General features: G+C 43.5%; 1 protein-coding gene across 1 annotated transcript in view; it reads left to right on the forward strand.

Annotated features, from left to right (window-relative positions):
* GALNT17 (polypeptide N-acetylgalactosaminyltransferase 17) overlaps positions 1-17,195 on the forward strand; it is a 210,516-nt gene that overhangs the window by 51,724 nt on the left and 141,597 nt on the right. Inside the window, exon 2 of the mRNA XM_026107255.2 lies at positions 3,944-4,127. Coding sequence (XP_025963040.1) covers positions 3,944-4,127 — 184 coding nt within the window. The remainder of the gene's footprint in view (positions 1-3,943; positions 4,128-17,195) is intronic.

The raw sequence follows: 17,195 nt of genomic DNA on the forward strand, positions 1-17,195 counted from the left end.
CTGTGTCTTCAGCGGCCAGTGTGGTGGCCTATGCCGTTGCAGCTGGGACCAGCGCAGCTGTAGCAGCCGTGCTGGTGTCGAGCGAGGGAATACAGTGATGACCCTGCCAGTGTTAGCAGTTCGTTAACGTTTCACTGGATCGCTCCATCCCAGATTATCATCCAGCCTTGCTCTTCATAGGCTTTTGAAATCGTGTGTGCGTTCCCGTGCACGCGGATGTGGGTGAATGCAAAGGCTGGGGAGCTACACGAGGAGAAGGAGCCTTCCCTAGGCCGTCTCTGCTGCCAGGCGCCAGGTCACCACACGAGCTGGGATGAGGCTCATGTTATGCCAAAGGCATTTCTAGCTTACCGAAAGTTTCCTCCTTTGTGTAGCCGTGTAACTGAACGACAAAGCCCAATGAATTAATAGACTGGCTGGATGAGGGTGTGCATGGAGCTGTTTCTTTGCAATCCTCTGTCCCCGGAGGCTTCCTTTCAGCCAGTTGGAAGCAAACTTTCTCCTCCTCTGTTTGGACATGAATTATCTTTCTTGCCAAACATTACTTGAATCTTGCTTCCAAGTGCTGTAAACCAAAGTGACACTCCAGCTGCGCTGATGAACCTTTCTGACAGCCTAAACTGGAGGATGAAATGTTTAACCAGCATGGAGGTAACTGCAGAGATCCTCCTTGTCACTTCCCACCTGGGATATTTCACCCCGTGCCTGTTTTTGCCTTTTTGAGTAGGGTGGCATTGAAAGAGATGGTGGTGACACTCTAAGTACCCTGCCCAACGTGTATGAATCTGTCACCTTTCTTCGTTGATTCCTTTGGTTAAAGGAGTTGACTTGGATTTAGCTGTACGTAATGAGGCAGGGTTTGTAGTAGGAGGAGAACTAACACAGGAGAACGTAACAAGTGAGAAGTTCACACGCAGATACCAATTTCAGCAAATATATTTAGTGGGTAGAGGTAAATGTGTGTTGGGGTGTGTGTGTGTGTGTTGTCATGATTATGGTCTTGGAATAAAGCAGTTTATGGCATTATAAGCTTGTCAAAGCTGCTGAATATAAAGTGATGTCTTAGCGTTTCACTGGTGCCTCTGCGCTTGGCAGTGAGGCTTCATTTTGCAAGGACGTAGAAGTTACAGTGGAGCCTTCTCCACGGGGAGAGCTGGGGCATTTCCCCCAAGGTGGGTCTGTGCATTTGCTGTGGCAGTGTCTTAGCAGTAAGTGGGGAGAGACTGAGTGTGTGCCTTTCTTCTGGAAGAAAGCCCAGGTGGGCAAGGAAGGAGAGTGGTGGTGTGCTTTGCAGTGGAGACCTCCCCAGTCTGGGTCAGTGCTGGAGGAGGACTGAAGCTTTCGCTGTAGAGCACATCTGTCCTGCGACTTACACACAGCCAGCTGGACTCCTTAGCAAGAGTGTCGCTGCTCCAGGTGTCCTGCCCCAGTGCTTACACCGGTTCAGATCCACCAGGATTAGCAATGCTGGAAGTGCTGGTATAGCTTGTTCCTGTGCTTGAGTTGGTATTTTGAGCGCTGCGACCCATCTGATTTCAGATACTTGCTGAAATACTGTAGTTGGGATCCCAAATACCTTAGATAAGACAGAGATAAGCACCTCTGGAGATTGATTCAGATCCTGTGGTGGATGAATTAGCCTTGGAAGGCTGAGTCTTTCCCTGTTGACTGCAGGTGAGGAGCTCTGGGAGAAGTACTAACTTGGATGACTCAGTTAAACGCTTATAATCAGTTGATAATAACCTGACTCTGTGCTCTGTAGACCCATTTTAATCAGAGTGAGGAGGCTGTGATGTTAACAGTTTGGACATCCCACTGCGTAGGTACTTCAGCACCAGGAGCCTGGGAGCTTTAAGATCATCTACAGAGCCTCTGCCAGCGCTAACCCAGCTTTGGAAGTCCCCATTTCTGTTCAGGTCTTCTTATAGCTGCGTAGCTTCACGGCACCAATAGCAAAGGTTTTGGGGAGTGAGCAATTTGTAAGGGAAAAGAATGAAAACTAGCAAAATCAAGCTTTAAAAGCTAGTGGTAGATTCTGAAGATACCTGTAATAGAAGTACTAGCATGTGAGGTGTCCTGGGAGTATTTCATAACTCTGTGTTACAGTCTTTTTGGCCAAGAAATAGCACTGGTAGGCAGCAGGACAATTTCACTGCCATTACAGTTAGCTTTTGGTAGAAACTTTTACAGTTAGCTTTTGGTAGAAACTTTTCATGGGGAGGGTGAAGAAGAAGGAATTAAAATCATAAACTGAGTGAGTCTCTCTTGCAACTTATTCGTTATAATGGTAAAAAACACAGCAGATGAACTGAGGAAGCGTTTTTGTCTTTTTGGCGTAACAAGAACCAGGACATGATCTAGGGGTACCCTGAGGAATTTTGTGCATCTTGTAGGTGCACTGTTCCTGAATAGAAAAAGATGTTGTTTTGATCCAGAAATAGCTGTTTCTGAAGAGTTGTCTTTTTGCAAGTATATTTATTTTAAAAAATATTGCTTTAGTTCTGTTGGAAGCTGTATCTGAAACCCTGGAAGCTGACACAAAATGAAATTGATATCTGTTCTCTTCATAAGCAAGTTGAACCTTGTCCTCTGAGCTGTTTGGGATTAGGAAGTTAGCAGAGCGATCCACTGGCCATTTCCAGGTCAGGAAATTTCTCCTTTTGCACCTTTCTTGATGTCCTTCTCTAGCCATTGCTGAACCTGGAGATGGAAAAAGGCAGCCTGAATATCTGATCCATCCCCTTGTTACTGTACGGTCTATTTGTTATCATTGCCCTCAGATTAAATCTAATCAATCCCAGTGCAGTCTGAGGGACTCCAGCAACTCTCAGCAGCTCTCTAACAGTTTAGAGATTCCTTGTCAAAAGGAATGATAATGGTAACTTCTATTCAAGTGCTTCAAACTGATTTACATTCATAGATGATTCTCTTACTGCCTCACAATGCTACTTTTTAAGGAAAAAAAGTATTAAAATCTAAGTCTTGGAGGTGGGGAGACTGAACGTTTTGTCCAGGGTAGCAGAAATCCAAGGCAAATTTGGGAGCAGGACTGAGCTCTTGGGTCATTAAGCTGTGTGCCTGAAGGTTGTTGTCCCTTCATAAACATTAATGCTGGCAAGAGTCAGTTCTGCGCTCAGAATGAGGACTATCTGCCATTAAAACCAAGAGGAATATATCCTGGTGTCTTGATTAAAAACATCAACAAAATCATCACATTTCCTGTTTCCTGACAAAAGGAAGGCTATGAGTCTCTACCTGTGAAAAATATTAAAGTTCCAGGTGTTCTGTGTAATAAATAATAACATGAGCATGAACTTGGTTTCCCACAGGCACCCACCGAATCATCAACATCGCTCCTTTTGTGCAGCTCATTTTGAACTTTGCTTATTTCCTTTTGCTATGCAGATATAAATAAATAATTCCATTTGATAAAGGTCTAAGAATGGTATACTTTAAAAGATAAGAAAGCTTTGAGGGGAAATTGTTTTTAAATCCGTAACATTTGTATGCTGTTCACTGTTTATACTGAGCAAAAATTCATTCGCTTGGCAGTTAAGCAACCTTATTTTATTCTTATTCTGTGTTCAGCCTATCCTTCTCCTGGGGACATCTAACCTTATATGTAATTACCTCTACTGAGAAGGGGAAGGAGGCCTAAATAACCTTCCTAACAACTAAAAAAATGCACAGATCCCAGGGACAGGTTAAGGTTAGCAGCTGGATGCTGGTGGCAGAGCTCATTGGGGATATAATGCCTGGGCCATGAAGAATTTCAGAATTTGAAATGTTTTCCTTCGTGCATTGGGCCAAAGAACTAGAATTTGAAACGTTTTCAGAAAACCAAAATAAAACATACTGGCTTGTGAGATGAGTTTTGTTTCTTTGATAGCTTTGAAATGAAGGTGGTGAACCTAACAGTGATGGTGGCTTTCTTTCTCTCAAGGTTTGTCTAAGTCACTTGGTCTCATTGAAGGCTACGGTGGACGTGGCAAAGGTGGGCTCCCAGCCACCCTGTCCCCTGAGGAGGAAGAAAGAGCTAAGGGACCACATGAGAAATATGGCTACAACTCCTACCTCAGTGAGAAAATTTCTCTGGATCGTTCCATCCCAGATTATCGTCCAACCAAGTAAGTACCACTTGCTCTGTGAAGAAGTGCACACGTTCTAGAGCCCCGGCTATCATCCGAGAGCCAGAAGCGATGATTGCTTTTGTATTCTTGTTTGATACTGTCTGCGCTTCCCTGCTTGCCATCCACAGGGCAGTGTTCAGTAATGAGCAATTGATGTAGTTCAGCTGAGACTGAGATTCAAAAAGACAGTTTATTGAGAAATAAAACTAGTTTCTTCCCATTCCTCTGTGGTTTTTTTTTCCCTTCTAAAGCAGTATATTATTTTTGGTGGTGGAATGTGCTCAGAAGCTCACATCTGCTCTAGTCAGCAAAGTAGTGTTCACTGAGCTATTGGCTTTGCTGTTTGCTACTCTGTAATAGGAGTCTCTCTCCTCTCTTGTCAGCTCCTTGGTGTCCCTGCAAGATTTCCAGGGATCTCCAGTCTCTCCTGATGCCCCTCACACTCCTCCTAGCAGAGTCCTTCTTGTAGGACTCTGTTTTGTGATCTCCTGTAGGTCTTTAATCAGGGCAGAGGGGTTGATACTGAGGAGGGGGCAGAACCACTTAAACTATTCAGCTAAAGATGAGAGGGAAAACCAAGACTGGGTTGACATGTGTTGTAAGTTGGATACGTGATCTTGCTGTGTAAATGAGCATGAGGTTTAGGGTGCCCATGTCCCCAGTAGGTATGGTGCCTTCTGTCCTGGCGTTGACTGGGACCCGCAGGGCCACCAGCCTCCTCTGCAGTCCCACTCCTGAGAAGTCTCCATATCCATCAAAAAGAGCATCTCTTGGGGTCAGGGTGATCAAGTGATACTGGTCCATGCTGAAGTGCCCTGGCTGTGCCAATAGTGTGAGTGTTTGCTCCTGAGGAGTGACATTTCAGTGCAGAAGCCATTGAAGGGATCCTGATGGATCCGATGGCAATACCCTTTCTATCCTGTTTTTCCAGGATGACCTTTTTAAGATTGTGATGATGATTATATTTACCAGCTAAGCACTGGAGAAGAATAGACAGATGAGATGCCAAATCATTTTGCTAAGAGTGTGGGAAGTGATGTACTATAAGTTTATCTCTATGAAACTTAATTTTAGATATGGCTGGTAGAGTGTTCCTTGAAATAGGAAAGTGTCAATTTGTCCAGTACTGGAGTGAAAGCTCTGATAAATAAGTGAGCTGAGAAAGATTTAGATTCTGAAAGATACATGTCCAATGCCTGTGTCATTAGGCCAGTGACAAAGCTGTTCCTTGGGATCTGCAGACCATTGAAAATCAGGCAGCAAGGGGATGCAGCTACACAGCTCCAGCATACTGGCAAATTGTTAAGGAAGTGAGAGCATGGAGAGATTTTTTTTTTCCTTCCCTTCTCTGCATGCTGCATGAATTTCAAACAGCCGCTCATAGTTTCCAAGTCTGCCAGCCACTGACAACAAAAATACTTGGATGAGTTTTCAAAAGAACTGGAGGCCCAGCCTCTAATTCTGCTCACCTGGTTTGTCTGGACAAAATGAATTGCAGGTACAAATTGTACCTTTGGCTGTATGATAGGCAAATCCCCCTACAATGAAAAATCCTTGAAGTGAGACCTTCTCTAACAGTTACCTGAATCTGAGCTTCTTAATTCCATTTTTTTATCCAGAACTCTGACTTCTAGCAGAGCCAACATTACTTTGTGAGAATTAATTTGAGAATTAAGTTTTTTTCAGATCTTGAGGGGGGGTGCTAAGGATTAATTGTGACATTTTTAGTGTTGCATTGTATTATTTTTTAGAGCAAATATCAGTCATTTCATGGGAGAATGGAGGAGAGGACAGAGAAGACAGCAATTTATTAAATATACCTAATTTTGGAGCTTGGCTAATACTTTGGAGGAGAGAATTTGCGGTACTGCAGTTGCATAACTTAGCATCTTTTTTCTCTGTAAGAACTTCAGTAGCATGTTTTGGTTATTGCTTCTTTTAGAGTCAATTGTCTTGGTATTTTAAGAAGGCATTTTGTCCGGTTATGATATAGGCTTGATTTTGCTGGAGAATTTGAAAAGTTTCAGCTTTTTTTATGCCTGACTTCAAGATTCATTCTCTATTTTGTGCATGCAACTTTATGGCTGATTTTATGAAGGGTTTAGTACAAACCAATCAAGTCAAGAATCCTGGTCTCTGATTAAAACAGATTCAAGTCAAAGGAAATTAGCCTAAATGGTTTTGAAATTGCAGCATTAGTGGGGAAAAACTGTTGAAAACTCTCTAGTTGATAAGCATTACAAAGCACATATTAATTTTACATATAGCAGTGAAGCTTATTGGGTTCAGGAAAAGTCTGTTCAACATCTGGAATGGCCACGGACTCAGACTGTTCTTAGGCGGGTACCGTCCCTGCTACGTGGTTGCTTTTGGGGTACTGCTTTCCTTTTCTTTCCTTTGAACTTTCTCTCTGTAAAGAAAAAGATAAACGCGAATGTGTGTTGCTCCCCTGAATGCTGATCTATGCCAGGTTGGACATCTTAGTCCAGTTTCCCGCCTCCTCTTTGTGACAGTGGCCAAAGTAAGGGAGAGTAACAGAAGTTTAGGGAAAAAATTAGGGTGAGTTTGGTGCATCTTGTATTCTTCTGTATTTGGACTCTCTGCTCCTTGTAGTTGGCATATATAAGGATTCAGAGGAGCAGGTGTCTCTGCTCAGAGTGATGCTGTAGGCAGGTGTTGGCAATGAGGAGGCATCATGAGTCCCAGCTGCTGGGTTTCTGAGGCTCTGCCCAGAGGGGACAGAAAGGGTAGAGGCAAGTTTCTCTGAAGAAAACCTTTCAAGTGGTATTGGGTACAGGGAGGCTCTTAAGAGAAGGTAAGGTCTTTCCTGGGGACAGAATACCTTGCTTGTCTTGATTTGGGGAGCTGTGCTATGTCTCTTTGCATCTTCATTTTGGTTATAAAATGCAGTTTATTTGAGAGACTTGGTTTTTTTCTTCTCTTAAAAGCTGAGGCTGCTTGTCTGGGCTGGAAGGTAGAGAGCCTACCCTCATGTCTGTGCTTGAGCATTGTGGGGCTTTACATTAGATGGAGACCTGAAGGTGACCTGCTGATCCTATGGGCGCACGAAATACCTCTGTGGTACTGACACCGTAAGGGCTTGTTCTAGGTAGCTGTGCCTGTAAGACCCTAATTTTGAGTTTAGTGATACTGATCCTGGATGCCTCTTGAGCACAAAAGGTTGAGTTGGGTATGACAAGGCAACATGCTTTCAGTGAGTCTCAGGTAACAGTATAACTGCTTTTGATCACCAGCAGAAGTGTTCCTTTGGCTAAAATAGTTGAGGTATTTTGGTGCAAGGGGCCTTGGTCCAAGCCATGCTGCTCAACAGTGAGATAGCGTGATTAGGTTTCTGGCTTTTGAGAGGAGAAAACAATTAATGCTTTTAGACTAGAAGTACCCAAAGGCTGCTCATAAACTGCAGGACTTCTACACAAATCCCTGAAGGACAGGCTGGAGATATTCTCTTCTTCTATGCTTTCCTGCAAAAACTGAAGGTGATGGATAAGGCTGGTCAGCTGTGAGTTTTTTTTGCTAATCAGCTCACGCAGCATCTTCTGCTTACCTGTGAAGGAAGATGACAGTATCGGGGAGGGGAAGAAAAAGAAGGCATGTTATTCCTTTTATTGAAATAGGAACACACTTATATGCAGGTTAAATGAATCCTAGGGGGCTGATAATATTTTCCACTTTGATAGTCAATTTTATGCACCTCTATTCTTATTTTGTGATGTATGATTTAATGGGGACCCCCTTCTACATGTAGCAGGAAAATGAAAGATTGCTGTGTTGGGTGAGCTGGGCTGTCCATCTCATCCAGTACCCAGTCTCTGACAGTGGATGCTGATGATCCCCAGATGCTTCAGGGGAAGGTTGAAGAAATCATATTAAGGAAAATCATGAAATAATCTGCCCCTTTGGTATATTTTTCTCCTCTGTTTTCTTGCTCTTCTACCCTATGAAATGTAAATATGGAGCTCTCATTGTCTCTTTAAAGGTCTATTCCTTTCTGGAATCCTACCAAGCTCTAATTCAGTGGTATTTTTTGGCATTATGGGATTAAGGAGTAGATTTAAGAAAAATAATACCTGCAATTGTTAGGACTATAGAATCATCAGGTGAAGATGACATATTCCTACTGCTGAGAGGCTCTGACCAGCTGCTCTTGTGAAGGCAAACTGCAAGTCAACAGAGGATATTGAAGTGAAGAGGAAAAAATGTTAGCAACAGGCAACTTCCACAACTTGCTCCTCAAAGGTTTCGAGGGCTTCCTATTCTAGGAAACCCCATCTACTCCCACTGCCTGTCTTGTGGTTCACATATATGAATTGGGCAAAGCATGGAAAAATTTTGGAGGTGGGGGAGAGGTTGGGTGAGATTGTTCTGCTTTTGTTTTTCCGTAGCGTGGGCTTGGTAGAAAGCTTGTATTTACTAGCTGGTCCACACGGCCTTTGAGCAATGTCCTGGGCAGAGCTATACTATCCCCTGCAAGCAATTGCTGAAGATTAACCAATAGCCTGTCACTGACTTGGTTTCAATTTTTCCTAGTGGCATGTTTGGGGGTTGAGTCAGAGTTGTTAAACTCAAGTGTCTCCCTAACTGAATCACCTGTTAATTTTCTATAGCTGCTTTCCTTGGGAGCCTGAGAGTAATTGGGCTTTTTAGCACCATCTGGCCTTGACTGGTTTTATTACCAGAGACTTTGGCATAGCTCTTGTCTGAAAGTCTTTCTTTGACTGGGAATAGTGGAAAAGAGAGAGTTTTAGAGGTACAAGAAGACTTTGGATTAGGGCTGTTCCTTGACAGCTTGCTTAAAAGGAACGAAATCCATTTTTGACTTTCTCCAAAGTGACCTCCGTGTGCCATTTTGGGGGCTCTCAGCATGAATGTAGTGGGTGTGAGAACGTGTTGCTGGGGCTGAGGAGCATGCTGCAGCAAGAGGTGTTTCTCCTTGGGGGCCCTCGCTCCACCTCCAGGAGAGCTCCTTGACCCTCGCCATGGGAGGACCCTTGGGTCTAAGCACCCACTCTGGTTACGGGCGGTGTTGCGAGGCCACTGAATTGAATCTTGTTTTTATAATCAAAACTAAATAGATATTTGGAAAGCTGTAAAGGTGGATCTGTTTTCGATACATCAGGGCTGTCCAAGAGCATGGGCCTAGAAGACCTTTAAGGCAATCTCTTGCTTGGGGTTTCTTGGTTTTCCATGTGTCTTGGTCTCTCTTTTGTGTCTTGCACCAAGATACTGAAATGAGATGCGTTCTTGGCAAGTCTCATGATTTGAACAAGAGACTTCTGCCTTTTGTCTTTATTTCCCCCAATGGGCATGTTCTTTTTGGTTAATGGGGCTGAGCTCCACAAATAATATTGTGGCAAGTGAGGGAGCTCTTTATCAGTGACTTCCTCAAGTTTTATAGTAGCCAGAACATTTCCAGCATTGCACATTTGTGATATTATGCCAGTTACTTGGTCATGTCCTGCCCTAGGGTATTTAGCAAGGCATGATGAAATGAGTCTGAAGAGAAGGATAGTGCTTAAAAGACAAAGAACAAACTCTGTTTGAATTACGGTAGTGATATTTTCTGGGAAATAGAGCCTCATGACTGTTTCTTTGCAGACTTTGCTGTTTATTGCAGACAAAGGAGGTCAAAAGAGTTCCAAGCACAGTATATCATTTTACCTTTTCTGACTTTTTTTTTTTTTTTTTTTTTTTAATACTTCCTACAAACAGTAGCAAGGAAAAGAGAGGCAGGACATAGTAATTTTCTTCAAATAAGCAGTGGGAAAAAATAGCAAGGAAACAGGGCAGCGTAAGAAGGAGGAGAACCGACACAGCGTTTGAGGTGTGAAATTCCATTTGAATAGCATGGGAGAGTGTATTAAGAGACGCTTTCATCTCTAACAACAATTGGAGCGAGTTGTGCATCTTCTCTTCATCTCATTCATTGTGCATCTTCATCTAGATAGAAATATCTAGCAGGCCTAGTGGTCTGATCTAGCATGTCTTGAAAAATCCCTGGCTGTGTCTTTTTATGGCATTAATGTGGAAAAAGCAATATTTTCCAATATTTGGAAGATTTTCTGGGAAAACAAGAAATTGAGCAGAAGGTATCAAATGCAAAGTTCTGGCATAAGGGACAAATGCCTCAGAACAGGCCTTGCCAAAACTAGATCAGTTTTATTATTCCAGGAGAGGTTGCCGGGTATCTTCTCCTGTCCCCAGTGTATCCGTTCTCTGCACAGTTTTAGGCCTTTTTATTTTGCCAGGCTGCAAATGTTCCTTAAGCTGTCCACAGTAATGCATGAGGTTTTGTCAAATCTGTCCCCTGTCTGGTCCAAAATTCGTGGAGGAGGAGGCTGCTTTTCCAGACGTTAGTTCTGCAAACCCAGCTGCAGAGCTGAAGCTCAGCTTGGTTTTCCTGTATCAAGGTAATTAAGATCTGAAGAGGAGATGCTGTGTTGTTTGTGCGCAGGCTCTGCCTGGTGCTGGGAAAGCTCTGTGACCATAAATTTATATACACAGTGCATATATTTATTTATTTATTTATTTTTTAATGCAACCGATACCACTAATTGTCAATTTTCCCCAAGTAGTTTCAGACTACAGAATTATTCCCTATTCTTATGCGTTGGGAACATGATGCTTCAGGGAAGGCTTATATCTATAAAGTGTGCTATAAAACGTTTACTAATGTAAACATTAGCATTAAATGCGCGCTTTGGCAGAGGATTAGTGTAATTTAACAACTTGCTTTCTGTGCTCTTCCGAACTCCGGCTATGAAAGAAATACCTGTGTTATCATAAATACTTCCGGCCAAACTACATTTATGAAAATAAATGAAGCAAATTAAGCCTTAGATAGGTTTATTTTAATTTGGCTTCCAAAGGAAACAAAACGTGCGTGTCTGTGTATGCAGGGGTGATACCGGGGAAATACCAATCCATTGAATTAATTCTAGAACTCATTACACAATTTCCTTCTCATTCTCCTCCCTGTTTTCCCCAAATTGTGGCTGTCCAGTATATGCTAGACCCCCCCCCCCCATCTCCCAGTGACTATTACTTTTCATACATGTGAAATGACTTGTGCACCTGGGCAGAAATGGGTAAGTGGAGGAGATGCTCGTGGTAGCTCTGGCGTTTGTGTCCCTTATACCTGTCCGAATCCAATAACTTTATTACAAGAACAAGTAAATCCCAGTCTGCACATTGTATTTTTGCTAAGCAATAGATCATTTCTTGTTAGAACTTGCTGCATAAGTAAGCAGCAAGTAATTTAGAAATGCCTTGGTATACATAGAGTATTTAAACCATGCATTAGAATTTAAATATATAATTGTAAAATGTCATCCATAGTATTTCTGAAAAAGTCACTGGAAATAAGGCAGATACTTTAAAAAACAAATTTCATGGAGAAATGTTTCAAAGTTTTAGAGCTTTAATGTGTCTTGTCATAACGTGTTAATGATCAGAAATACAATTTATGTGAATCCTGTGTTCTCAATGTATAAGCATTTAACTGCACCAGACAGTATTTGGCCCTTTAGGAATGCTTGCATGAAAGAAAATGGTTTGCTTTTTCATGTACTTCACAGAGTAGACATAATTAATTTAATATTGATAACTCCCTTTGCCAGAAGACATGTGCACTGAATCAGCAAAATACAAACTAAAATAAGCAATCGATGAATGCAGCATGATTAGGAAGTAGCATTATGAATAGCAGTCTGAACATTTGCTTTCTTTTTAGCCCGTTCATAATCTTTACAAAAGCCAAATGAAGATCAATTCATTTCCTGGTGCGGCTTTATTTTTGTGAGGGGAAAAATGAATGAAGCTTGTTTTGAAATCAATAGCTTTAGTTTGTGGCGTTGTCACCCGTTCAGAAAGAAATGCAAGGCTTTTGCTTTTTTGCTGAGATTTAAAGACAGAGAGCAGTACAGATATTGCAATACATATGTAAGGAGTAGCTGAGAAGTAATGTATTTGACAGGATTAGGGAACCTCGAGCAAGCTTGAACCTGCCTGTATGCATGTGCACACGCCGTATGTGTGTAGACAGCCAGAGATTGTAACGTGATTTATAACGTATTGTATTTCAGAGACTAAGCTTTGCAGCCCAGGCGCGAGTAAATCATTCAATCTGATCAGTGCACTGCTGGTATATAAAAATTTACCTCCCAGGTTCTCCGCTGCATCAGCACGAAGTACGTACAGGTTACCCGTGGGGAAAGAGAAGATGTGCTGGGCCAGAAAAGGATCAGCGAATAACTAATAGCTGCATGCAGACAAGAAAATGCAAATCTTGGATGTGTATTAATGTGTTTGTATAGATGGGAGAAGATTTTATGTGTTAGCTCACGTGGAAGTGGGTAAAAGTCAAACAGTATTGATGGGGGGGGGGAGAAGTCTCCTGATTTTTCCCATTGTGCATTTTTCAGGTTTCTGTTTATGCTTTTGTTTTCAATCTACTTATATAGAGTACCTCATAGCCATTGCTTCCTCAAAATAAATCTATAGCAAGCCATTCTGTATTTACAGCCTCCAAGCTGCCGTGTGTGTTAATCTCCTTTGAGGGCTGTTGTAGGTGGCGGCGTGAGAAAGGGGCTGCCTGCAAGTACGTCAGGCTTTGGGCGCTCCTGTTAGCCTCTCAGCTGCCGGAGCAGCAAATCTGTAGCCTTAAATCATGTTCTCCAGGTTTGAGTGATAGTAAAAGTCCTTTCCAAAGTGCCTGTGCTAGGTGGCCATGCCTCTGTTGTCATTTGGATGTCTACAGGCGTTCAGTAGGCTAAGCGAGAAGGGGCTGGGTGCCCGGCTCGTGGGGCAGGTCTGAAATGCCCCACCGTGCCAGCTCCAGCTCTTCAGCAAAGGTTACAGAACTTTTCTTTGCTTCACCCCTTGGCCGTTCGGCCGTCTTGGGTTGAATTCCTCCCTAACCGGCCTCGTAGGGAGGTGGATGGTGTTGCCGTTTTGCACTTGGGTGAAACGGCTTGAACTGTCTCTTCCATGCTCAGACTATTTTGTCTCCCAGCTTCTGCTCTTCTGCCAAAGCAGAGGAGAAGGGAACAACCCGTGACAGTATAACACTGACAGAGGAGTGAATTTAACGGCAGAACAGCAGCGGTGCTCTGGGTCTTTGCCTGTAAAATACAGGGAAGCTTCTGCCCTAGTGGATTTTTTTTTTTTTTTTTTTTTTGTGGTGGTACGCTGATCTATTGTATTTATTGTACCAGGAAAAGCTCGTTGCCTAAAAGACTAGAGTAAATCCAGTGAAGCAAGTCATTTCTTTTGGGCTCTCTCACTAAGTAGCTGTGTGGTCTTCAAGAATGTACCTAACTTCTCCATGCCCAATGTTCCCCACCATTAAGGGGGTGGAAATATTTCTTAGACAGTTTTCTTTTCTTTTTTTTAATCTAAGCAGCATGTATCTCGTATCAAATGGTATGTTATCAGGCTCTTAGTGATTTGCCTGTGCTGTGGGATTGCGTGGGTGGGTTGCGGTGAGCTGGGCTCCAGCGTGTCAACGCTGGGGTTGTGGAGCTCTCCCCGTTTGCTTTCCCCCATGCAGAAAAGGAAAGCTTTGTGCAACAGCCCTCTGCTGCAGGTGGTCTAATTTTGACAGAGCTTATGTAAATGTATACTGTGATTTCTGTAGATAGCAAGAACGGTTTAATAAAAACCTTAATCTTGCCAGTCAGTAGGGTGGATCTGCTATTAGAAGAAGGAAAGAAAAAAAAAAAAAGTTTTTTCCCTAAAATCAGTTATTTCTTTTACATTCATCATTTTTTATACTACCTGTCATGGCAATGGTGGTGTTCCACCTGCTGTTCCAGGCTGCACCAGCGTTAGCCACTTTTCTTATTCGCTGCCCGAAGTATATATAGGGTATGTCAAAATCTTGACCTGCCATTAGATCTATTCTAATAAGAAACTCTTTAGGTAATGTAATATATCAAGGATTTCATCTCAAATTTGGCAGGTAAGGGTTACAGCTGTGACAGCTTTATACCAGCCTACCTAGGCAGAGCTGTGAACTTGTGGTTGGTAAAGCGCTGTGATGGAAGTGCCAACCTGCAGTCGGTGACTTGAGATCCTCTGACGCGAGGGGTAAGGGTTCCCTGAGCTGGAAGTGTCCATCTATAAGTTTAGTCCAGGTCCCTCTGGCATCGAGGGAGAGAAAAGGCAATTCCACCTACCCCAAAATAGCTGTACTGGTCTATTATACCAGGCAGCAGCTTTCTTATACTTTGGATAAGAGGGGTGGAATAAATTATTCTTTGGCAGCGCCAGGGTGTCTTCATTGACCTCGAAGGGAGCGTTGACCTTAGACTAGACGTCAGTTCGTTAGGCCAATCCTGCCTCGCTTCTACAAGATCTAATGAGTAGCTGTTGACTCTAACAGAGGATGTCATAACATACACTGTTAATTTACAATTTCACATCGCTGCCTTTCATCCGGTGCTGTCTGAGCACTTAGGCGCTTGTCATGCGGAGGTCTTGGTTGCCCCTTCGCAGCAGTCAGCGTTGCCCCTGCCTCCACGGCGTTGCCTGGCGGGCTGCCAGCCCTGCCTCGCGGACGCACCACCGCCACCAAACTGCTGAGCAGACCCGAAGTCGGGAGCAGATTTTGCTTTGCAGCCTGCTTGCTCGGGATGCTCACCACGTCGGAAGTCAGCTGGAGGTTACGGTGCTTCTTGCTTTGATGTGGTGATGTCTGTTTTTTGTAAAATGCTGTGGATGGCCATTTTCAAAGCCTGTCTAGTTCTTCTGTGCCTATGTCAATGTTATTCAGCATTCAGCTCCATTCTGAGGTGACTGTTGAAAAACAAATAAACAAAAAACCCCAGCTCCTGAATCTTCTCCCCATTTGATGCCCCCTGTCTGGGATTACAGATGGGATGAAAGACTGGCAGAGCTATTGCAGTAGGACCTGTGGGTTTTGTTTCTGAGCCACCACTGACCTCCTGTGGCCTTGGGGTTTACCACTTAATTCCTGTGCTCTGTCATCTAGAGGGATGATGATGATGATTTTAACTTTAAATGACATCCTGTGGTGCTTGAATAATTGATGCCTTTAGTTAAGAGAAGAGCAGCTTCCTTCCCCTCAAGGCTCTTGCAGGACTCGGAGCCCCCTGCTCTGCTGCGGACTCCCAGGGTGACTGTATCTGGGTTCAGCCCTGAGGGACGTGTGCTCTCCTCCTTGTGTGGCTATGCTGGGCAAAGGCCCTGGTCTGTGCCTAGCTTGTCATGCCTTAGGTTGTCATCATGGGGTTGATGAGCGAGCAAGCAGGCCAAGGGCTCTGTCCTAGAAGCAGAGATCGTGGATGTTGTTGCTTGAGCTATTTTGAAAGGCACGTGCCTGATGATGGGCACCCAAAGGCACGTGCCTGATGATGGGCACCCAAAGGCACGTGCCTGATGATGGGCACCCAAAGGCACGTGCCTGATGATGGGCACCCAAAGGCACGTGCCTGATGATGGGCACCCAAAGGCACGTGCCTGATGATGGGCACCCAAAGGCACGCTCTGGGTGGGATGAGAGAGGGACTAGAGACTGTGCTGTGCATTAACCTGCTCTTGGGCCCCTGCTCCACCAACAGAGTTCGGGTGCCTTGCCTCTATAATGGGGTGAAGTGGTTGGTACCTCCTGTCTGGGAAGTGTTGTGAAAGTGCAGTCATGGGAACCAAAGAGTCAGAGCTTCCCAGGCATTGAGAAAGATACTGGTAGTTCTTTTACTTGCAAGATACTGTCATGTTTGCTCCAGCCTGGCTTTGTAGAAGAGCTTAGTAAGATGGTAGTCGGTACGATAGTACTTTGGGGGAGAATTCCACTTAACGTGCAGAAATTCTACACCAAATTGTCTCTTATGCACCCTTTACTTTAATGTTGCAATTACATATATCATTGTAGGGGAGGCATTTGAAAATGCACGAGCTTATTAAGTTGAACTCTCTCTGCTGCTGAACCACATTTTATAGAAAAATCTACAAAATCCTGTAAAAGCTGTGCCCAAGTGTTTGAGCAATTTTACTAGGCTAACAATGTTTTTAAGGACAGTAAGTAACAGGATTCATTTATTCTACTAATCAAAAGAATATTTGCCTATTTAAATATTCAAACCTTCAAGCCTTATACAAGAATGAAGTGTCAGGAAAGGATAAGCTCCTGATAAGCATGTTAGTGAGATTTATTTTGTGTGATGACCAGCAAAGGAATGATTAATAACTAGACTTCATGAGACAGATTTGGGAACTACTAGGTGCTCAGAATTTAAAAAAAAATTAAAAAATCTAGCCAGTTAATTCATAGGAGAGCAGTAAGTCTCCGAAAACCTGTCACTGAGGTCTTACTTAATGAAGAAGTTTGGACTCTTTAGAGAGTTTATATCTTAGTTTAAATACTGTTAGAATTATAGAAGGCAAAGATCAATTTATAGGATATGGGAGCAACACAGAGCCGTAAAGACATAGGACATCCTGTAGACCTTGGAAGTTCACCCTTCTCCACGGCGATTCCTTCTGTAGGTATCCAAAAAATGTCTGCAGAGGGGACGTGCTTTCTGTCACCTTCCTGCAGTGCGGGAGAGTTGTGCTGAACAGTCTGAAAGGGCATTTCTGCAAAGATGAGTAATGGCGTAGTGTCAGAGCTAATGAAGATGTAGCTCTTAGGGAGATACACTGGTCATCAGTCAAGCTGAGCACACATGTCAAGGCTGCAACGCCGGACTCCTGCTCCTGAAACTCTGCCTTGTGGCAGCAGAAACAGCCAGTTTGACACCCGCTTGTGGCCGCTGATGCATGAGCCAACTTAACAGTATAACGTAATGCTGTGTGCTTGCAAGCATCGTTTTATATGATCCTGCCCAGTCCGTACCTGTGCCTGGCCTACTGTTATTCTGTCGACCCTTTGCATTGCTCTGCATCACTGCTTCATCTGCCAAGTAGTCACAGTTCCTGCTGGGGTGGAAGTGGAAAGCTTTAAGCTTGCACCATAGTTAAAATCTTCAAATTCAACGTGCTAATTTTCTTGCAACATCAACAGAGATGAGAGAGAGATGCTTTCTT

The sequence above is a fragment of the Dromaius novaehollandiae genome, chromosome 19 (assembly GCF_036370855.1).
Source record: "Dromaius novaehollandiae isolate bDroNov1 chromosome 19, bDroNov1.hap1, whole genome shotgun sequence".
NCBI classification, from domain to species: Eukaryota; Metazoa; Chordata; class Aves; order Casuariiformes; family Dromaiidae; genus Dromaius; species Dromaius novaehollandiae.